We start from the raw sequence: 23,990 nt of genomic DNA, 5'->3' as shown, positions 1-23,990 counted from the left end.
CTGAGGGATAATTTCAGAGTAACTGCAGAGGTTTGCTAAGTTGTAGGAATTTTTAAAAAACTACTTCAAAAAAAGAAAAAAGAACAAAAAAAAAGAAAAATTCCAGGCAGTCAGTCATTCAAGGCAAACATGTCAGTGCTTTCCATGCATGAAAAATGAACATGGGGGGGTAAATAAAGCAATATGACCAGAGGGACCAGGAATTCTGCGGATAAGTGTCAGCTGCGGAGAAAAAATGAAGCATTTACCTGTTTGTAATCCAATTTCATGATGGCTTTCTGTAGATATCGGACTCCTCCGTGAATGAGCCCGGTGCTCCGGCTGCTGGAGCCTGATGAGAAATTGTCTCCCTGCACGGGGGCAGTTTGGAGATCTGACAGGCAATGGGAGCCGTGGAAACACATCAACATTTGGATACTTATTGTCCCAAATCTTCAGAGGGGGATCAAGGAGCTACTCGCATATGCACAACTTTCTACTGTAATATTCATGACGGGAACAATATTGTGAGGCCATACATATTCCATTGGTTCAAAATAACAATCATTTCTGCCAGCATGACAGCATCAAGCACAAAAAGAACCCCCTTCTTTTGAGACTGTGTTTTTAAGAACAAAACTTAGAAAGAAAACCTAGAAATTAGTTGTCCTGATTACATTTTTATTATATCTGGCTCTAACAGTCCCACGTTCTGTACATCTCACTTGAAATATAAGATTGATTAAGGATTAGAAAAGAGAGTTTTAGACTTCTTTATTCTGCTAAAAGAGAAACAGGATGAACCCAGGAGAAAAAACACATCCAAGGACATCAGCAGCACAAATAATTGGTGTGGTATATAATGATAAGAATGATCAAGTTTTCATTTATATTTTCATTTCTGGGCTGAAGCCTTGAGGCATGCAGAGGGGAGAAATCACCCTATAGTTCAAACAGCACTGCTGAAGTCCTAAACAGGAGGCGTGGAAGCAGCTCTGACACAGGTACAAGAAGGTTATGTAACGTCAGTGCAGAGAATAATCATTCAAAGTTGTGAGAAGGAGCCTGATGAGAAAATACAGAGGAAAACTGAAAGTCAAAATTGTCCTTCCAGAAAACAAATAAAAAATAAAAACATGTACATGATTCACAAATATGATCAAGAGGAATGCGACACGGTTCATTATGAAAACGACTTTTCTTGTAAAGCACCTAGACAGTCATGTTTCAATTCAACTTTCACAAACTTTCACATTTTCAGTGAGATTTACATATATAGTTCATTTTGAGTTTGATCATGTTTAACATTTAGAAAATTTAGAATAAGAGGAGACTGTGTCTGTTCCACGCCTTTTTCCTTCTTTTAGATTTTAGTCTTATAAACTGTTTTAGTGAGTGACAGGTCTGCATATCAGGCAGGATCATTTAATACCTTCAACTTTTAATAATAAATTCTAAGTTTATAAATTTGATGTGTTCTCATACATAAAATCTTTAGTTTAAATGGCTTACACATCACTGAACTGTTTTAAAAAATGTAAATGTTTTAGCCAAAAAATGTTATTCTTACTATTTTTTAAAGTCTTGCCTAATAATTATAAACAAAGAATTTTATAAAAATGTTGTTAATCTCTTTCTTGCTCATTTTGTCTGTGGAGTTCATCTGTAATTCCTTTAATGTCCACTAAAAATGCTGTTGTTATGTCCTAAAACGAAAAAGAAATTTCAATGTTTTTTTAGTGAATGTTACTGAAACAATAGAGTGATAACTGATCAATAATAAAATATTTTTTTTAGCTTTGGATGAATGCACACTTGCTGTTTTAGTCAGTAATTCCAGCAGCAAGTGTGTACAGGACATCCAAACATAATATTGTATCATTATTTATTCCATACTTATTTTAATGACAAAGCACACGGAAATGTGTGTTTAAACACCAACTAATGAGCTATGTCAGGCATCTACATGAACAACAGACCTTTTTTAAAAGCCTACACTTTAATTGTCATATTCACAGAAAAAAAATGATGACTTTATTCCATTTAGGTTGGATCCTGACAACTGTTTTGTATTTTCAATCTCTGTGCAAACCGGTTAAATCTAAAATGTAAAAGATAAAGTTTGTGAGATAAAGGTTTTGCACTTAAGATCCTGAAACCAACCTCTAAAAGTAAATAGTTTGATGAAAAACAGAACTTATTTTGATTCTTTTCCTGTGTTACACCTTCATGAGACCCTCAGAATGAAGCTTTGTGGTTTGGATGAGGGTCTCTCAGGTCTATAGCATCCATGCTAAAGAAAACCAGTCATCCATTTCATTGTCACATGACTCCAGGGGACAGTACACACTAATAAATGTGTTTCATTGTTATGCATATGTCTTTACACTCCTCGTGACAAATTCAGGAAAAATAAGCCATGAATTTTCATGTGACAAAACTGTCAAACCCCATCAAGCAATAAAAACAATACATCACTCGCCTGTTTATATTCCAGTCCCAATAACATTTCAGAATATTGTCTTGCTTAGATTAATCACAAAATCTGCATGAAGCATGCAGGTCGACGGCACGGAGACGTGGTAACGAGCAAAGTTGACTAATTGCAAGACTTTTCTTAATAAAGGAAATGATGGAACTGGCTTATTTAAGCTGAAAAAGACAAATGACATTCTCAAGTTCACTGTGATTGTTAGTCATGCATACATTACAGAAGCAGTTTCCTATTCACCAGAAAAGAGGTAAAAGTTTTAATTAGTCCCTGAGTACCATATTATTTAACTCATTTATGATCTATTCCAATCTATAATTAATTCTACGTATTTTTTGTTTAACAAACGTACCTTGAGACTTTCATGTTGTAGCAATAGGACTTAAAAACACGGCACCGCTCTGTCTCACCTGTTTTCTGCTGCGTTCTATCAGATAAATAAGGCTCGAAACACACACATGAGCCTCCTTTTAGCACTGACAGCTGTTCCCATTGCTATATCGAATGCCCAGCCTCCTCCTGTAATGCTCAGCTCAGCTGGCGATCCACAAAGGAAAGAGGACATCAGCAAACTTTGCAGCGTAAGTAATGCCTCAAAGAAACAAACTGCATACATCAGGTCCGGTGCAACGGTTTGACTACGTGCAAAATTAATGGACTGCATATTTTCTTAGCTTGCCAAAAGTTTGCAGGCTTTTCTAAAGGAGACGTGCAAAGGTGGAAAATAACTCAAACGCCACATACTCGAGCGGAAATTTAGGACACTTGTTGGTTTTTTGAAGAACTACCTTATACAAGTTTGAGGAGAAATGTTATAGGGTGTACTTTTCATTTACATATTCCAAAACAAACAAACAAGGTAACAGTTTAAAAATAGCTACTCTTGCAGTATATGCAGTTTTTTTTTCCCTTCAAGGGCTTAGATTTAGCTTGCAACGCTTTGAAGAATGCAAACTTTAAAAGTAAATCCATCTCAAAACACAACAATATAGCTGCATTTATGTATTAATGCTGCAGCCTGACATTATCAAAAATCAATTCCAGGGGACATTTTCAACAGAAAAGTTACATTTACTAAATATATACAATCAGTTTTATGTATGTAATTACATATTTCAAGTACGCTTTGCTTTGACGCCTTTGTTCCTTAATTTAATTTATTTTACTTGCAGCTAGTCTATTTAAATTTACATATTGTCACTTTTAGTATTTTTTAAATTTTATATTGGTGTTAGAAGTATTCACTTCATTTAGTAAGATGACCAATGCAAAATATAAAAATATATAAATAAAATAAGCATTTCTGGATGTCTTAAACATCCAAATGGAAAATCCTACTTAAAAATATACACAAGAAACTGCACTAAATTTTGGTGTAAATATTAAAATAAACATGGTGAATTGATTTTTTTTTTTTAATTTATGCTATCAATGTTTGACATTAGATTATTTACATTGAAGCATCTGTATGTTTTTTTTCTTGTGGTGACCAGCATGAACTACTTTAGAAACATTTTTTGTACTGGGGGGCAGCTGATAAATCTGCAGAGTCCTGAACTGATTAATGGGAGCGACATAAAGAAAGAGGAAAGTGCTGATATGCAAACCTGTTTACTGTTTTTGGAGTTTAATTTATGCTCGATCATATGAACTTATCTTAAAATGAATTGGTGCCAGAAATTTGGAGCAAGAAAGCATTTTTTTTATTATTATTACAATTCGTAGACTTTTATCACAAATGTGACCAAGACTGCATATTGCTTTTCGTAACATGTTAGGAGACAAATTGTTTAGGAATTGCTGATTTAGAAGTAATGTGTCACTCTGTTGTATTTTAAATGCTTATTAATTATGTAGCTTATCCTGTGTGTTATCACCAAACTATTTAGCTTCTTAAACATACATAAAAATGTGTGTTTTATTTTTTTTGTTTTTTTATGCTCTACACTGGCGACTGTAGTTCAGAACCTGGAATGTCTTAGATCAGATAAGTATTCACACAACACTGTTATCATTACCAAGGGCAAACTCTAACAGAGATGGACTTATTCTCATAGTGGTATTGGAAAAAAGGTCTGGACCTTAACACCTCTAAGGACCAAAGATGTGGTCAGTGACTGGAGATGGAAGCGGACAATCATCCTGGCATCTACAGGCACTTCTCAAGAGCTGGAGAGAGTGGAGGAGTACAAATGCTGTATCTTAGCACTGCTACTCACAGAACAACAGTTAGAAAGTTTTCTCTAAATTTCAATTAATGTCTCTTTTTTCTAAAGAACACTCCATAAACTCCAAGTTCACCAGTCAACTCTTTTTTCTTTTTTTTTATAAATGCTTTATTGAATTCATTATCATGTTAATACAATAGCTAGGTTTGGAGCTTGGAGCAAAATTCACCTGAATCCTCTTAACCAAAGTTGTCAAAATAAGTAGTAAAAATTAGTGGCCTGGACCTGGAACCATTGGCCGTCATTTACTACAGATGAACCAGACAGACTCCAAAAAACATCTGGTCACCCCCCCTCCTCTCTCTCTCTCTCTCTCTCACACACACACACACACACACACACACACACACTCAATATCCAGTACAGCCTCTTCCTCTCTGCGTGCAGATACCAATTATTACCATTCACAACTAAACGTGCAACAAGTTTTGTGCCAACCTTTATTACACCCCTTAACGTGTGCTGGTTTTATGTGTTGTAAACATAACCTTAAAAAAACAAAACTATTGTTCAATGCCAGGAAAATCTTCTGCATTAGTTGTTTTAGTTTTGGATAACCTTAATCATCTTTGTTTTAAAGACACGCCTTTAATGTTGTTTTTTTTAATATGTTTTTCTGTTGGGATTTTATGTATGTATTTGATGCCTTCAACACAAATGAAGAACCTAACAGAAAAGAATAACTTACCATTGGCTTTGATTTTGTTGCAGTTTCATAAAAGAAGGCTTTGTGACATTTGTAATATGCTTGAACTACAAAGACAATATCACTTCCTTCAAAAAAACATGATTTAACTGACCAAGAACAGCACTTCGGCAGGTTGATTCATCCTCAGATCATTTGCACAAAACAAAAATGTGCATAGAGATATAATTAGTTTCAATCAGCTCAGCATGAGTGCAGCTGCATATGTATGTATGAGGCGAAAGCACAATAATTCTACCACAGAAATCAGCATAAATTTTAAAAACATAAAAACAAGTAACAGAATTGAATTGAATTTTTTTTGCTTGAATTTAGCTCTCAAGTTAATACTCTTGGTAACGTTTCACCGAAGCGGGGTGAACATCTGAACATCTCCAGCACGACAGAAACGTGACTGGAATGACCTCAGGTCCTCGTCCTTCTTTGTGGAGGCTTCCTTGCTGCAAACTGAACCCAGGAGAAGTCAAATCCATTCCTCCAGCTACTTAGAGGGAAAAGCCTCGCAGCTTAGGAAAAGCCTCATCCACAGCGCTCATTATCCATTCTACAACACTTTAGTTGGTGCCGAAATGGAACAGCAGCAAATTCCAGCTCAAAAAGAGATCTGCGGGTCTGTGCAGACAATCGGAGCAAAAAGCTCGCTGGAAACAAGACCGTCTGTGTACACTCAATAATCTAACTTCAAATTTCTTGGTAAGAACAGAGCAAGCATAAAACAAATACACAAGTGCATTTTTTTATCTTTAACACAATTTTTTTTAATTTTTTTTTTTCTTTTGAACGAATCTCATCTCTTTTCTGAAAAGCTCAATAGCCAGCAGCACTGACAGTGAACTTTAGGAGTCATGGAATCCACGCTCGTAGCTATTAGAAAGAAATTCATTTTACACTACTTAAGAGTCCTCTCAACCTTTTACAATTCAGATGTATTATTAATCAAAGAAATTGACAGAAAAACTAATGGTTTGTCTGATTTTCACTCGGGCACAATCCAGCCAGCAATTGATTGTGGAAGCAGGGACACCTGCAGCTTCAGAATACATTTTCACTTTCAGAAGGACGGGGGGGAAAAACGGAAGAAAAAACACAGCACCATGAGGAAATATTGCCCCACCACATGAATATGCAGGAACTTGATACCAGCAGTGTCATTACTAATGTTGCTGCCAATTACAGAGCATGTCATGACACTGTGATTCATGAATATTCATCATTGACTGATATAGACAGCAGCAGTATGCGGAGGCCTCTATTCCCATTTTACTGTCTCATTGTGAATGGTGAACAGGTACCTCCATCATGCCACGGAGGCGCCTTCCAGCTGCAAGACAAGCTGCTCCATAAGGCATTGCTAGTTAACAGTGTGTTATATAAAGGTGCATAAAAGTGACAAAGTGCTTCCCGGCTCTAAAGAGCAGGCATTAAAGCATATTAAGTAGACGTTTAAGCTTGTAAAGTCAGATACTAGAAATGGAAAGAAGACACGGAACAAAGAGATGCCTCCAGGGTCGGGCTCTACAGTTATCAGAAAGTTTGATACCTGCCGATGCTCAAAGATGAAAGGAGGTTTTGTGAAAATGAGCAGCAGGTTCGGAGCTCTCGGCTTCACCTGAAAAAGAACGAAGCAACTCTGTCCAAAGTTGTTTCAATTTCAGATGAGAAAATGTGTGTGAAAAAGCCAAATCATCTATGACTAAGAGTTGTAAAACTGAAAGTATCTTTGGCAAAACAAATTTTCTGTTTTTAAAGCAATTGTTTTTTTGTGCAACCCAGTCAACAGAACATATTGTGCTAATTTATATTCCCAGAACAACATATTCCTAAAATGTTTCATCTTTACGTCTTTATTTTGGTGTTGGTGGGACAAGGGTGAAATAAAAAAAAGATGTAAAAGTTTTTGATTTCAAAGAACTGGACGTTTTTGAAGTGCTTTAAATGTTCTTCCCACTTTTAAATCCTGTTCCTTCCTGCCTCACTGAACAAGTGAAAGACAAAAACTTTTTGTGTCTTTTGGAGAAAAATGGGTAGCTGGCTGTTTTGAAAATTTCCCTGAGATTGAGTTTCTTATTTTTCAGCCTGTGGTGCCCCACCATTGTGAGTATTTAAAGATGAAAGTTTTTTTTTTCCTTAATGAAATAATAATTAGATCTTTGGGAAGCTTTATAGCCGATCAGTGAGTTCATTCAACTCTGTTCGTCCTGTTTGTCACTGAAGTTTAAGTGAATACTCAATCCGATGCCACAAGAAAAACTAGAGTGCAGATGTTTCTACAGTTTCAGTCTCACAGCTTTATCACTCATTTCTGTACAGAGAAGTAGTTTTTGAGATACACTCTATTTTACATTACTTGATGCTTGCTACTTGATAACATCATCATCTGAAAAATGCTGACAAAAAAGGATGAGGAGACAAGAGGAGCAACACAGTCCTTTTTAGTTTGCCAACTTTTACATAAGGCTTTCAGCTGAGGACTTCTTTTATGCTCTTTTTTTTCTTTTTAATTTTGATGCCTAATGTCACCTCTCATTTATTTTGTTTCGGTTAAGGGTGAGAGCTCAAAGCACACAGGGGCTAAAAGCTGACATGCATGTTTGGTTTTCAAGTGAAATACATAGTTTTCAAATACATAGTTAGAGTTATGGAAATATAAATGCATTAACTGTACATTGTAAGCTTAACATATAACAATTTTAAGTCAGTGTTGCCTCGCATTAAACAAGATCACCTATAGCAATGTGGTACCATCTCATATTTTCTAACTGTACATGTTGCAAACAAACATTCCTAATAGCTTTTTTCTTGTGAAATTGGGTTCCTACAAAATAAAATGCAATGTTTTCCTCCTGCAACTAGGTTGCCTAGATAATTTTGTGTTTTTCTGTTTTTCAGAAAGCAGAGTATGTATTTCATACATTCCTCTAAGAGAATTGCAGTTCTGATAAAATAATTTGAATTAAAAATGCCAAACACATCTATATCCATCAAACTATGTGAAAGAAAACAGCTGTCTTATTACAATTTATAACACAAACACCCACAACATCAAGCTGCTGCTCACAAGAGCCTGTGGAAAATAAGGCATTATTGTTCATTCCAAAGAAGATTATTCAATATTAATATATTATTATTACTAATATTATATTATTATTACTAATTATTACTAATAATATTGTATATAATAATATTAATATATTATTATATACAATATTATTATTCAATATTTTCATTACTAAATGAAAAATATCATAAAACAGTTAAACTTTAAGCATCAAAAGTGAAAGTGTATTTACTTAGTCAGCTTACATATTCTCTTCTATTAATGGATAAAAATTAATAAATCAAGCTAAATAAGGCAAAGAGATAAGCTAACTTCAACTCACATATATATTTTTTGCTATTTAAACTATAAGAACTCACATTTTATCACCACTGTCAGAAGGCAAAGGAAGATAATATTATTTTTACTCATGTCTGTGTTCATGTATCTGCCTGTTAGCAAAATATCTTATGAACCACCTGACAGATTTCAGTTTTTCCAGGAAATAATTATTCAGTGAACATCTACAACTGATTAACTTTTAGAGTCAATCCAATTCAAGATGGTCTCCCCAATTAATTGACCTCAGCAAGCACAAAACTGGCTATAGCTCAGTAATTTTTTACAGATATTAAGCCAAAATATGATGTGGTAGTAGCTGAGAGTCAGTCACAACACATAATATCATGTTTACATCTTATTACTTTGCATGAGATTACTTATTTTCAAGATTTGCCCAAAACAGCTACAACTCTGCCATTTTTCAACAAAAGACATTCTTTATCTAAAACTCTAACAGCGGGTGATATGCATTTCTTTAAGGAACACGAGACCTTTAAATTAATCATGCAAAGTCCCTGATTATATAACATCTCCACATATTAAAAGGAATAGTTTATGGAAGTTTGATGGAGAGTTTGCACTGAACTATGCTACGATTCCTTAAAGTGACCTCATCCATCCCATGACCACCTCACAGCAAGAAGACTAAAGCAAAACATAAAATAACAGTCAGTGAATGTGTGAACTGCCTGCACACACACAGCTGAAAATTCTCCACCTCTGAGTGTCTAATTACATATTTTGCATCACTGTCAGATCTGAGATAAACCTGACAACCTCATGCGGATCTAAAGTTAAATGGCGCTGATAGAGACCAACACACCGAGCGCGGCGTGCAAAATAGAGGCAAATTACGTAAAGTCCTGACTTAAACTGGAAGTTGACTCAGAGTATCTTTTGCATATAGTGCCACAAAAACAGCCACCTAACCACAGAATCAGAGAATAGTTGGAACACCTGAGCTAATATGAGGAGATAAATGTTCAGTTCTTTTTTTTTTCCTTTCACTCCGGGTCAAACCCTGAGGCACAGGCAGCTGCAGATCTGACAGATCCAAAAGAAATCTTTGACCTGGACTTGAGGAGCCCCTCATAATCAGGCGGATGTCAAAGATTTTCCGGTAGCGACCAGGAATCAAAGCTCAAATCTCTGAGATCACCCTAAAAAGGGTCTGTAACGCCTCAGACATTATGACAGTGAATGTCAGCAGATATTTCTTCAAAGTCTAAAGGAAGCAACTTCTGCTTGATTGAATCTGACTGTTTTCAAATTACTGTCAATTAACTGCACATCTTAATAGGATGTTATTTTCCCCTTTAGTAAAATGGACAATTAAGCTGCTAATTGTGTTTTTATTTATATTTCAAAATGTTAGAGGGATAGATGCACAGTGTGACCATGCAGCGTCAAATCTTCTCACTTTTCAGTCTCAATTGAATTAGTTTATCATATTTCAGCATCAATGATGCACTAAAATAAACAGCAGGGGGATGTCTTTATATTATAAATTTAAAAAAAACTTTTGATAACTTTTATTTAGCTTTTCAGTTTTTAATTGTGTTAGGATTTGTGATATATCTCACCTGAAAGGTAATTAAAAGTTTAATTGTAAGACACAGAACCTTGGTGATGTATGGCTAGTGAACAATAGTGTCCTCTAGAGGTGAGAGTATAATCCCCCCCATCCCCCACCCCTGTGCACCCCTTTCTTGTGTGCTGTGAGTGCAGGGTGCAGCTTCAGGACTGATGGCTGCTGTGCTTTGGATAATAAAGCATCAGTGCGCTGCGCTGCTGACTGTAGCACATGGAGCCACATCTCTGCACTTTCTGTCAACTCTTTTTTTTTTTTTTTTTTTTTTTTTTTTTTTGCTGCGCAGGCCAATCCGCCTCTGGAAAGATTCAGGCCAAGTTTATTGGCTACAAGGTGTCGGTGTAAGATTACACGGAGATCAGTTATTCCATCGCTGCAGAACAATAAAGCCAGAAGATTATTTTGGCGACTGCGTCAACTTGAGCGTTTTCGACGTCATCCCATTCTGCCCGCTCCTATCACGCTTCCCTCTCTGGGGATTAAATTGGGTCCCACATGACAACTGGCTACAGGCCCACTAATTACCCCCCTTCCTCCACAGCAGCTCACCAGGCGCTATGAATAGGCGACCTCCTCGCAAACCCCACCCCATCTGAGGTCTAAATTTGGAACACAATTGAAACAGAGAAACCCTGTCAGAAGATAACAAAGAATAATATTGACCCCCACTTCATTAAGCCTGTTTCATTGTGACATAACTGTGCTCATCGTTATTTTACTCTAAAATCCCACTAAGAAAGTAATTTTTAACTCCAAGGAGTCTGTGCGTTTTAACATCTGATTAAATGGCATAAAAAATGAGTTGAATGCTGCAAACACCCAGAGAATTCATATGAAACTTCTTTTAAAGTCAGTTTTATTCCTGAAAGTGGGGAAAACAAAAGTGACTGCAGCCACTGAGCAACCCTAAACGCATCATTTACTTTTCCAACTTGTGGCACATCCACTGAAACCATATCAGAGATTAATGTCAGCCTAAAACAAGCACGAGGTTGAGTCCAGTGCAAACACCAAGGTGTCTGAACAGAGTTTAAGTGGGTTTACCCTCCACTACATCCCCGCTAATGTCCATGTGGGAAGCAACACAGAGCGCATACCTCAAGACAAACATACTCACAAGAAAAATTGGGGCTTGAGAAAGTTCCCAAGCGGATTGGTCTGCGTCGGCGTCGACGCCGATGACGTCGCGCAGCGAAACACGTGGGCCACGGTATCCAGAGCTCACATAAACAAAGCCACATTGGGCAGAGTGGTTAGTTGAAGCTCGCGTCGCTGTCAGTGCGCGGAGTCACACAGTTTCCCCCCTGCTTGGCGTTGCTGCTACCGATGCTCATGATTTGGAGCTTTAACCAAAATTGATGAATACCTCCTACATGCTTATTGCATGGACTGAAAGCCACAATCCTGATGTAAAAAAGGTAAGATTATCTCTTTTTTTCTCTCCTGCCACACAATCTGGATGCGCTTTACGCGCAGCGCCTTCAAAATATTAAAGTTTATTTTTTATATTTTTGTAAACTAAAATCACACAGTATTTGACTCCGACTTTTGTTCATATCAACCGACTATAAATAGATTCGACTTGGCATTTATTGTAATGTACAGCTTTCCGCTTTGTTGGCAAGTTGTGCGCAAAGTTCCTGCCGCGGCAACAAATACTACAAAACAGTTAAAGTAAAGAAGAACTAGTTTAATTTCTTTAACACGGCTCTTTCCCATAAAACACTGGTGAATATTAACAAAATGTTTTACTTTAAAAAATAAAATAAATTAAAAGGAAAAATGCAGCGTGTGAGCATCTGCACCGACTGACTTTAGCTTCACTTGGATTCTCATATTAATTTGTATAAGATGTTTTATTTCATATTTCAAATAAAGCATAAAATATGTTTGTTTTAATAGGGGAAGATCCAGAAAAGAGACACTCTCTTCAATCCTGACATCCACGCAACTCCTGGCATTGCTTATTTCAAGTGTCACCGGAAAACTGTCAGAAAACTTGAGGTAGGAGAAATGGATGTATTTGAAGCTTTATTTTATTCTGACACTGCTTGATTTTAATAGAGTTTTATTAGTTTGATAATATGAATTTACCTCGTACTGTTCAGCATTCTTCCAGAGTGCGTTTATTAGAAATTCTGATGCGTTTGTCCCGCTCTGGTTTCCAGCCATGCCCTGCGTCCAGGCTCAGTATGGATCATCACCTCAAGGAGCCAGTCCTGCTTCCCAGAGCTACAGCTACCACACCGCAGGAGAATACAGCTGCGACTTCCTAACACCCGAGTTTGTTAAGTTTAGCATGGACTTGACCAACACTGAGATCACAGCCACTACTTCTCTCCCAAGTTTCAGCACCTTCATGGACAACTATAACACCAGTTACGACGTTAAGCCGCCTTGTCTGTATCAGATGCCCCACTCTGGAGATCAGTCCTCCATCAAGGTGGAGGACGTCCAGATGCACAGCTACCATCAGCAGAGCCACCTGCCACCTCAGTCGGAAGAGATGATCACTCATTCTGGGCCTATGTACTTCAAACCCTCCTCGCCTCATTCCCCGAGTACGCCAAACTTCCAAGTTCAGCCAAATCACATGTGGGAGGACCCTGGCTCCCTTCACAGTTTCCACCAGAACTATGTGGCGGCCACCTCTCACATGATGGACCAGCGCAAGAATCCGATGTCGAGGCTCTCGCTCTTCTCCTTCAAGCAGTCCCCGCCCGGCACCCCGGTCTCCAGCTGTCAGATGAGGTTCGACGGGCCGCTGCACGTCTCTATGAACCACGACAATCCGGCGGCGCACCGCGGCCTGGATGCTCAGAGCTTCACGGTGCCCAGTGCCATAAGGAAACAGGCCGGTCTGGCCTTTCCTCACTCCCTGCAGCTGAGCCACGGGCACCAGCTGCTGGACAGCCAAGTGCCATCGCCCCCTTCCCGAGGATCCCCGTCAAATGAAGGTCTGTGTGCGGTTTGTGGGGACAACGCAGCCTGCCAGCATTATGGAGTCCGAACCTGCGAGGGCTGCAAGGGATTTTTCAAGGTGGGATATTATTTAAAACATGATCAAGAATGATAGATTATGTTGTAATTTATCCAGCATTGCATGTTAGACAATGTGTTATTAAATTTCCACTAAACATCATTAAGAAGAAGCTATCAATGATTGCACAAAACAAGTACATGACAGTTTTACTTCTCCACACACAGCTGATCTCAAAGGTATGAGTGAAATATGAAAAATCACGCATGTGTTTTTGTGGCTCTATTCCCTCGTGTTGGTTGACGCACGAAACGAGATAGCACTGATATTATATCTGTGTGTTTTTTTCTTCTTTTCTTCTATATGTATATATATCTTGTAGCACTCAGTGTTTTTCTACACATTATATAACCTCGGTAAACAGGCCTTTAAGGGTGACCTTATGATTATTTTTCTCTCCAGCGCACCGTTCAGAAGAATGCAAAATATGTGTGTTTAGCGAACAAAAACTGTCCTGTAGACAAACGACGGAGAAATCGTTGCCAGTTCTGCCGGTTCCAGAAGTGCCTTGTCGTCGGAATGGTGAGAGAAGGTATGCTTTAATGATAAAATTAATTATTTCAGAACTTTAGTGTAAATAAGTCGCGCTGATATTTGGTGAAGCTGTGCGTAAAAACAGGCTCGGAGTATTACTTTAAGTTTTTACGCATAGGAAAAAGGGCTATACATTTCTTCCTTCGACGTGTCAAATTTTTCTTGATGCAGTCGTCCGAACGGATAATCTTAAAGGGAGGAGAGGGCGCCTGCCATCCAAACCCAAAAGTCCCCAGGAGCCCTCCCCACCTTCACCGCCGGTGAGCCTCATAAGCGCGCTTGTCAGGGCCCATGTGGACTCCAATCCCTCCATGTCTGCTCTGGACTACTCAAGAGTAAGTAAAGACACAAATTCAAGAAATAAAAACACACAGGCAACATTTTAAAAGCAAACAGATGGGGGGTAAAGACAGAACAAGATTGACAGCCTTTTTAATTCAGTCCGGTTAAATTTATCACCCAAAGTTTTCTGTAACACATCGCAGATTTCCAAACTTTGTCAGGCTTTTAATGTGGCACGTTTCACATCAGAATGCAGAAACTTAATAAAAGAGAAGACATGAATTTAATAGCGAAAAGCTCTCTCTCACACTTTCCTACTTGGAAATGGGCATTTGCAATTTCACGGATTATATATTTTAAAGGACCTCATTAAGGCGCTGTTTAAATTAAATTCCAGTTCCAGGCGAACCCTGACTACCAAATGGCTGGAGACAACACTCAGCACATCCAGCAGTTCTATGATCTCCTGACGGGCTCCATGGAGATCATCCGGGGCTGGGCGGAAAAAATCCCGGGCTTTTCTGATCTACCGAAGCAAGATCAGGATCTCCTCTTTGAATCCGCCTTCCTTGAACTTTTTGTCTTGCGGCTGGCTTACAGGTGAGTAATTACTAAATAAAATAAAGCATTTTTTTTCTTTTTCTTTTTTTTTTTTTAAGATAACGCGCTGCTCCTTCTTCAGGCTTCATTGCGTTGAGCTTTTATTAGCTGTCCAATAATTAGAAAGCTCTTAAATCCCCATTTATAGCCAAGCGTAATTAATGGGCATTTTGTTTTTAATTGCAGGTCCAATCCAGTGGAAGGAAAACTTATTTTTTGCAATGGTGTGGTGTTACACAGACTACAGTGCGTGCGTGGATTTGGGGAGTGGGTGGACGCCATCGTGGAGTTTTCTTCCAACTTGCAGAGCATGAATATAGACATCTCAGCTTTCTCCTGCATCGCGGCTTTGGCCATGGTAACAGGTGCGTAAAAGCGCACGGCGCTTGCCTTTAAATTTGTTTTAATCAGGAAAGCGTCGAGCTGTATTATTTATTATTTTTATTATTTTCAGAACGACACGGGCTAAAGGAACCCAAAAGAGTCGAGGATCTCCAAAATAAGATCGTCAACTGCCTCAAAGATCAAGTGACATTCAATGGCGGCGGTTTGAATCGTCCCAACTACCTGTCAAAACTCTTGGGAAAGCTGCCCGAACTGCGCACACTATGTACCCAAGGTCTGCAGCGTATCTTTTACCTAAAGCTAGAGGACCTAGTCCCCCCGCCAGCAATAATTGACAAACTTTTCCTCGACACCCTCCCTTTCTGAGTCTGACTCAAAGGCTAAAAAAAAACACCTCAAAGAACTTCCAAAAGACTGTTTGTTTGAGGCGAACTTAACAGATTTTCGACGTTTGTTGCTTCTTAATTTTTTTTCTCCAAAATTCATAACCTTATAGGACAACTTATAATGAGTAAGGATTCATAAAAAAATAACAGAAAGAAATTTTTATCATGTAGGCCTCTTTCTTTCTTTCTTTCTTTCTTTCTTTCTTTCTTTCTTTCTTTCTTTCTTTCTTTCTTTCTTTCTTTCTTTCTTTCTTTCTTTCTTTCTTTCAAGCTGACCCTGCTGTTTATTTCACATCGACTCCCCCCACTTGTATTATATTCCATTTATATATACAGTATATATATGAACACACACCTAAACACACACATTCACTGTATATTATAATAGAATATGTGATGCCTCCAACGCATCAGTTTATACCATGTGTACAGAGTTTGTTATAATGAAAATCTTGACTTTTTTTTTCTTTTTGGATTCGTGCCTCTGTGTTTCTGACAGGATCCCAAACGTATCCAGATAAGATAAAGCATGTTCCACTTCTTCTTTTTCTCCCCTTTCCTTCTCTCTTGTTCTTTTATAGGCACTTGCTGAGGTGATGTCTATATATAAAATATACCGGACACTATGTAGTCTGCTAGATTTGATACAGATTCGTAGTTATGGCACTCCTTTTATGTATGACGCATAATGTGGAAAAAAAAAACAACAATTCATCTGTATAGAAACTGAGGGACCCATGGTGTTTGTAAAACTGTCAGACATTCCTTGTTTGTATGTGCTGTAAGTATTGTTGCTGTTGAATATAAACGTTTCTATATATTTATTATTTCTACTGCCAGGAGCTACACTAAGCATGGTGCAATTTAAAAACCCATTCAAGTTCATGCTGAGCACGTTGTCTATGTTTTATGTCTTATATGAACGTCTTAGGTAGTTATGATTTAATACGTTTGGAAGTGAGGAGGGGGGAAATCCATCTTATATGAAAAAGGTTCATGAGTGTGTGATTATATAGGCCTCCATCTTTGGCATCATGATGTAATTACAGCTTGTGTAACGCATTCGGTGCCCAATTCAAAAACTTTAGAGAGAAAGAAATATTTAATGTTTACAAATAAAACTTTTAAATTAAAAAATGCTAAATATTTTTCTCTGAAATTAATATACATCTACCTAACAACTATGAGATACTTTGGCGCAGTTTTTTTTCAATTTTCTCATGCAGATTTGTACTAAAGTACTCATATTTGGTTTTTTTTAAGCTCACAGATCATAATAAAAAAACAGCGTTTTAATTTCCGCATTAATAATTAGAACAATAAAAAGCTCGTTTTTGCCTTATTTCATCAGAATGGGAAGGGATGATGTTTTTAGATCAACGGACTGAAAAAAACTTAACGCCCTCCAAGTCAATTACGAAACGTTTGTTTTATTTTAAATTTCAGATTTTCTGTTTTTTAATGACTAATATATCCTGAAATTCTTAAACGCAAATATTAATATATTTTTAACCATTTCAAGCGTTTGATTTACGCCTACACTGAGCGACAGGTTCCCTAAATTACATTTTAATAAGATAAGAATTTAGAAGAACCACATAGGAGTAGGTTCTCCTGCATGTCTTTTATCATTTCGAATAATTTAAGATAGTTTTATTAACCCTTCTTTTCTGAGAAAACGTCTTTTCATTTCCGTTCTTTTTACATAATACGAGAAAAGTCGAAACGGATAAAATATGGGAGTAAAATTAGACATTTTACAAGATAACAATGATTTTACAAAGACTGTTTGATTTCATAAATGAGCCAGTTTATTTTTTTAGTGATGCAAAATTCGATGAAAAAAAAAAAACTTTACGGAATTTATGTTATTTTAGTTCGAGTATTATGTGTTTTTACTCTACGTTTAACTTAATTATTTTAAGCTGAAAAAAATCTCAAATAAGGACCGAAAACTAAATTGTTCCAATGTCGGGGATAAGAAGCCGATTTTACGCACAAGTTGGCGAGCGCAAGCAAAAAAAAAAAAAAAAAAAAAAAAAAAAAAAAAAAAAGGTTTTATGCGCAACTGTAAATTGTAAAAATGGGAAACCCAAATTGTCTGTTAAATGTAGAAGTTGAGTGATAAAATCTTCAGATTATTTCCCTTTCACTTAGCCGCCAAACCTCCCATCGACACTTAGGGAACGACTGTTCCTCCGTTCCTGCTGCGCGTCCACACCTGCAGCCGAGAAATAAAAGTCCGGAAAGGCGCGGAAAGCGGCGGGACTGAGGGGAGCAGGGCGGCTGTCACAAAGCTTTCCCTTCAGCCTGTCAGAGCAGAGAGGTGACGCCATGCAGGCAGCCTCTGAGGCACGTCTGGGACTTCTTCACGTTTATCACATGATCAACACGGAGGCAGCAGCTTATTTTGGGAGATAATAGCAGCAGGCAATAAATTGTCTAAATGATTAGATCGTCACTGTAAAGTGCTAATTCCAAGGCAAATTGGGATTATGCTCAGAACCAGTTTGCTGACATTTAGCAGATCTGTTGGAAGGGAAGCGCGCAGTGTCACAAGTTTCCTCTGTTGACTCTAAGCACAGTTAGGCTTTAAACATCTCGATACAATAAAACATGACTCGTGTAGCGAGTATTTCGCTCAGTGTTTGTGCATAATTATTCATGCTAGAGGAGTTTGACTCTAAATTCATTAAGGGTCTAATTTCTTTCCCAGGCACACTTTGGCATCATGGAAGCTTTGACAGGAGCTGATAGACAGAGAGAGAAAGAGAACAACAACCGAAGCCAGCAGGTGAAAGAGGCCGTGTTCTGAGAAAACAGGTTGTTCTGTACATCTGCTGCTAAGTGCTCCTGCACAGTGTGAGAAAGGCATCAAGTTATAGCTAAAGCTGAGCTTCCCAGAATGAGGCTTCACAATTACAGCACACACACGCACATGCATGCTGCCTGCAGTGACACAGTGGATTATGTTGCATGATGCACAGCTGCGCTTTTTGTCTCATTCTGGGATGCATTATGACAGGTTCAAGTGTGTGACTGTGTGGTAAGGAGCTGCCGTTCCTGCTGTAGGTGTGTGCTTCAGTTTGTGATCCCGTACAACAACCTGCGTTGAGTGGTCGTGACTGAAATCTGGTCTTCTCTTTTTACTTGAATTCCTCTCAATCTCATGCGTGAAGTAAAAAAAGTTTAAAGGCAAGGCGAATGGACAATATGTCTTCACACGATTCCAATCGGTTTAATCTTTGGTAATGGTTGAAATTAGAGCAATGGTTCCTAAAGTGAGGGTCAGGATCCCATTGTGGGTCATGACACACCATGTGGGGGGGTCTTGAGATAATATCTAGATATACATTTAAATGTAAAACTGTTTGCAGATAATATGTATTTGCCATTATAGTTACAAGACATAAAAATTGTACTTATAAGTTCATTTATTTGAATTGTGAAATGGTTGCTGAGGCTGTTTGTAAAAGCCGTGTTTTTTGGCTGATCAGTAATCAGCAGTTTGAGACACAAGTCTCACTTTGTGCTCAGAAGGTGAAAACTTTGAGAACTGCTGGACTAGAGGGCCCGTTTCACCTGAAAATACGTTCACAGTTATGTTTAGTTGGAGCAGAAACGTGCAACGTTTTGCAGCAAAATGAGTTTTAACAAACGATGGTCCATCTGAAGGGATAATTCTAAAAATGTGAAAACACAAATCAAGACTTTTCAGTAGCACATGATGCTCTGTTAAAAAAAACAAAACATTGATAAGTTTTTTCCAGACTTGTGCAATTTAGATCAGTGATTGAGTTACGCTGAAGTATGATCAGGTTTTTCATTTTCCAGGTGAAATTAGAAGGTATTTTTACATTCAGAGTAAAAACCATGGAAGAAAGATTTTGTGATTTACTGATCTCCATATGACAGGAAATGCTGCTCCACTTTATTATCTACTTTTATTTCAAATGAAAGTAATTCAGGTTCAATCCTTTAGTTATATACGCCACGTCAATAATCCTTCCCCTTTTCCTTCATTTATTTCTCACTCACTAAACCTCCACTTTGCTGTTATCTGCACTCTGTTTCCTTCAGTTCAGTGAAACACTATGTGTGCCTGCAGTAAAACATGTTGATTACATGAGCTCATAAGTCCTGCCGACTCTAGCTCTAAACAAAATGAATGAATGATGAGTGGAGCAACAGCCCCTTTGAAAACAACTGCCTATAGTTATACTACTGTGACTATTTGATTTGCCGTATTGAAATGCTGATGATTGTCCAATAAATAATGCAAAAAGCTTATTTCCTGGTGGCGCGGCAGGAAAAGAAATCCACCTTGCATATAGATGGGAGGTGAGCCGTGCCTGTCCGTCTCAGCTTGTGGCCCAGAGCAGCTTTATCATTCATAGGACTAAACAGACGATCAATTCAGCAGCCATGTATGAAGGATGAAGGGACGCGACAAGCTGTGAATGATGAGAAGCCAAAAATCAAAGGCCTCAGTCCTCCTTGGCTCTAATGACCATTACCAGCTCAGACAGCAGCAGTAAAATGAGGTTAATCATTCGCCCAGATCCTTTCAAAGAAGATTGACTGAACTTGATGTCTGCTCATATCGCTCATAAATATTTACTTCACATTAAACAGCTGTGCTTGCTCTGTTGCTGCACATTGATTTCTGATAGACGCCTTCAAATTATTGTTTCAAGTGTGGTCAGTAAAATCCATTAAGGCAATACTTGTACCAACACTCAATTATGCTAACCACAAGAAATTAATAATGCAATGAAAGTGACAGAACATAATGGCAAAAATGGACTTTCTTTAGGATTTTGCTTGGGGGGAAACAGAATAGTTTCTTTGGTTTTGACAAATGAAAATCATTTTAGCTCTGCTTAAAGACTGGATATTTCCTATTCAAATTAAATAACACCTCAGTTTAGGGCTACAGTTTAAGCATAATCTATTGAACACATGAGCTCAGTCCTTTGACCTTATTGACAAACTAAAATCGGAAATATCCATTATAAAGGGAGTTAATGTTTCCTCAGGCAGACATGTTTCCAATTCAATTAGTTTTAATGAAGCCGGTGCTCAGTGGTTACTGAAGTAGAAAAAAAAAGGCATAAATGCCTGATGGTAATAGAGGACATATTACAGAGGGAGGGATCAGACACACGGCGCTTGTTTCTAAGTGGCGAAAAATGCCTCCATCAGGCTGGCAGGAGCCGGTGGCTTGGGAAGCAATGAATTGTATGAGCTTCAAATGATGCATCTGGTCTCTGGGGCGAAGCTCGAGGAGACTAAGGAGCCAACTGTAAAAATACACTGATGGCCGACCTGGTTTAGCTGATGCATGTGGGGTATCACTAAGTGGCCAGTAATGCTCATCTAAAGATCTCATTTGCATAATTTTATGTAAATACCCTAAAAGAAATTGATATATATTAACACCACAACTGGATTTTATGACATTAAATTACTACAATTTTTCCCCAAAACTAAAAAGATTTTGTTTACTGCTGGCATTTTCGTGTTGCAGGGATACAAAGAACCCCTCAGTCTGGTGTCAGAAGGTGGAACATCAGCATGGTCAGATGCACTGGCTCCCTGCCCATAAGAACATGCCCCTGTCCTGTGTTACGGACTGTGCTGCTGCTCCGTAGTGAAGTGAAACATATTAGGCACACTCATGCACATGTAATCTGCTCATGTCTTAGAGTCAAATCATGTGCATGATCTGTCATCTGCTCAGTGTTACAATTCTCTGTCTGCTGCCTTCATATCCAGGCGGTCATGCAAAATGAGAAGATTGTGGACTGAGAAGAAAGCAGATATTTAACCTGTTTACGTTGCTTACCAACTGACTGCAGCATCTCAGTTTGATTCCAGCCTCAGAAGTTTGGTGTTTCACCTGGACAAATGCAAAGCAACGTAAAGATTTTTAAAACTTAGAATGCTTGTTCTTGCAAGCAAAATTGCTGTGAGTTCTTGTACCTTAAAATGGATAATTATATGTGTGAAACTGAATCTCGTATCGAGTTTAAATGATGGAGGAAAATGGAAATCTTATCAAGTTTTTCATGTCGTCTCAAAACTTTCGTGTAGTATTTTACTCCAGTCAGACTAACAAGAAGTTAAAAAGCCAGAAGTTTACTCTCCTCCTGCGCCCAAACACATTTATCACATCCAAGTTCTCACAACACAAACAGATGCTTTGTGACAGCTTTAAAAATCTCCCTCTGCAGATACAAGTGTACATCAACAGTGACAAAGTGCCAGTAGATAGAAGAGGGGCAGATTCTTGAAGGGTCAAGAGGGGAATAATGTGTGCATGTGTGAGTGTGTGTGTGGACAGAAGGGAAGAGCGGAGGGGGGGTTGTGGCGTGTGTTTGTGTGTCACAACAGACAGAAGAGATCCAGCCCAGGCTCCCACACAGCTTTGTCATATCACTCGGAGATTAGGAACACACGTCAAGCCAGCCAGAGCCTGCTGCAATAATGCACCTGCCAGCTCTCGAGATCCACTCAAACCTTGTTCAACCCCTTCTTTCGACATGCTAACACACACAGGCACACACACATACAGGGATCAAATTTTAAAATATTGAGCAGCTTTATTAATGTGCATTAATAAACTGTTTATAGAGAATTTGAAATCGGATAAATTAGAGCACGGGAGCATTAACTTATCAGATAAATGTGGAATGAATAAATGCACTCCAAGACAGAGAAAAACATGCAACATATAAAGGATCTGAAAAGGTTGACAAAGTGAATATTTTACATGAAAAACCTGAAAGGAGAAGGTCGGTGTATTTCTTCATGACAGAGTTCCTCCAGCAAAGGAGAGAAAAAGATTCATTTCTACCAGGATTCAGGGTCATCCAACCTAGTCATCCTAGAAGCACTTGGAAAATATGGAGTGAAGACTGGAGATATTCTTCTCCTCCAACAAAAGGAGAGCAGAGGAAAGACTATGACTGAAGAGAATCACTGACCTTCAAACAAGCTCTCTATCCATATAGAGTAGGGGAAGACATGCACAATCCATCAAAAATGCACATGAACTTTCCCTCTTCAAATAGTTCCCGCTTGAAGAGCAGTCAATGGATCAACTATGAATATTGCATGTACTGAATTGCAGGGATCAGACTGAACTCACTGAAAAAAAAATCTCTGATTTTAGAATAACACACAAAAATTCTCAGAAATAATATTTTTATTTTTAAAAATTACAGTGTATTAATTTAACCTAAATTTGTTATTAAACCATAAAAAGACGATATATAACACAAATCATGAAATACGAAGACAAAAATCCACCCTATAGTCATCAGATTGCATTTTGCCACAGTCTTTTTTTCAGGAATGGAAGGATCAGTGTTAATTTTCCACCGGTCTTTGATTGTGTGAACCTGCCTCCCTCTTGCACGACTTGGATATCACAGGTCAGTGGCTGGTGCAGTGTTGCATGAAACAAACAAATAGAAAAAGGCACCTTGTGGCACTTGACTCTCGCCAGAATGCAACTGAAGGCAAGCCTGCCAGCGTCCCATAATAATGACCATTGCCTCATAACCAAAGAATGGGTGGAGGGGAATGGGAAGGGGACGAGGGGTGGTGGGGAAAGAGAAAGGAGCTGGAAAACAGGGGAAAGAGGAAATATTAACTGTACATGGCTGTAATAGAGGGTTGAATGTTAGCGCTGTAAAATCCACAAAAAGGTGACAACTAAGTCAAATTATTTTAATCAGTTAAGATATTACTTGTAATAGTATATGTAAAATGAACAAATACAAAAGTGTTAAATATATGTATATATATATATATAGAGAAACTATTAATCATGTAGGTACAAATATAATGATAAACAGAAATTAGTTGGCATCAAATATAAAATCTTTGAAATTGTCCCACATTCCCCCGACTTTTACTTCTGGCAACAACTTCAGCAACCTGAGGAATTTTCTCCACTGAAATCTTTTTGGCAGACAGCAAAAACTTATGAAACAACAAACCACCTGTCAAAGTCATAAACAAACTTAAATTATTCTGATAAATCAAGAGGACTTACAAGGAACTAATTGTTGCTAAACCTGCCATCACACTTAAAACTTGTCTGTTGCCACCAGCATAAAACTGGTCCAAAAGTTTGTGTTGCAGAAAAATATGTGAAATATGTGTTTTCTTGTGATCATGATATTGAAAATCTCATTAAATCTTTTTATGTTTTCTGAAACAACGTTGCAGATGTTTTGCAACCTGATCTGGGGATTTGTGTCTATTTTTTTCCTCATTCACATGAACATGAGAATTGTGACATATGAGCAAACTGTCACAGTATTTTATGAGGGACAGGTTCTAGTTGGAACTGATCAGTGTCTGCATTTCAAACCTGGAGGTTGTGATTCTGCAGTTTGAGTTGCATTCAGCAGACC

At 38.0% G+C, this 23,990-nt stretch overlaps 1 protein-coding gene across 1 annotated transcript; it reads left to right on the top strand.

The window, feature by feature from the left end:
• Window positions 1-11,623: 11,623 nt before the first annotated feature.
• Window positions 11,624-23,707, top strand: nr4a2a (nuclear receptor subfamily 4, group A, member 2a). Its single transcript, XM_017424405.3, has 8 exons — window positions 11,624-11,792; window positions 12,277-12,378; window positions 12,543-13,414; window positions 13,817-13,946; window positions 14,120-14,283; window positions 14,628-14,830; window positions 15,017-15,195; window positions 15,285-23,707. Exons 3-8 carry the CDS (start codon window positions 12,545-12,547, stop codon window positions 15,539-15,541), a joined length of 1,803 nt encoding a protein of 600 aa, XP_017279894.1. The 5' UTR covers window positions 11,624-11,792; window positions 12,277-12,378; window positions 12,543-12,544; the 3' UTR covers window positions 15,542-23,707.
• The last annotated feature ends 283 nt before the right edge of the window (window positions 23,708-23,990 follow it).

The sequence above is a fragment of the Kryptolebias marmoratus genome, linkage group LG6 (genome assembly GCF_001649575.2).
Source record: "Kryptolebias marmoratus isolate JLee-2015 linkage group LG6, ASM164957v2, whole genome shotgun sequence".
Taxonomy (NCBI): domain Eukaryota; kingdom Metazoa; phylum Chordata; class Actinopteri; order Cyprinodontiformes; family Rivulidae; genus Kryptolebias; species Kryptolebias marmoratus.
Note: the sequence above shows the minus strand (reverse complement) of the source record. Positions and strands in the feature narration are given on the sequence as shown.

What these genes read in the sequence shown, in the direction of transcription:
- nr4a2a (XM_017424405.3), top strand. Translation starts at nt 12,545, where the DNA reads ATGCCCTGCGTCCAGGCTCAGTATGGATCATCACCTCAAGGAGCCAGT. An exon ending in GCTGCAAGGGATTTTTCAAG is followed by an intron (nt 13,415 to 13,816) that starts GTGGGATATTAT and finishes TTTTCTCTCCAG; the next exon opens with CGCACCGTTCAGAAGAATGC. An exon ending in GTCTTGCGGCTGGCTTACAG is followed by an intron (nt 14,831 to 15,016) that starts GTGAGTAATTAC and finishes TTTTAATTGCAG; the next exon opens with GTCCAATCCAGTGGAAGGAA.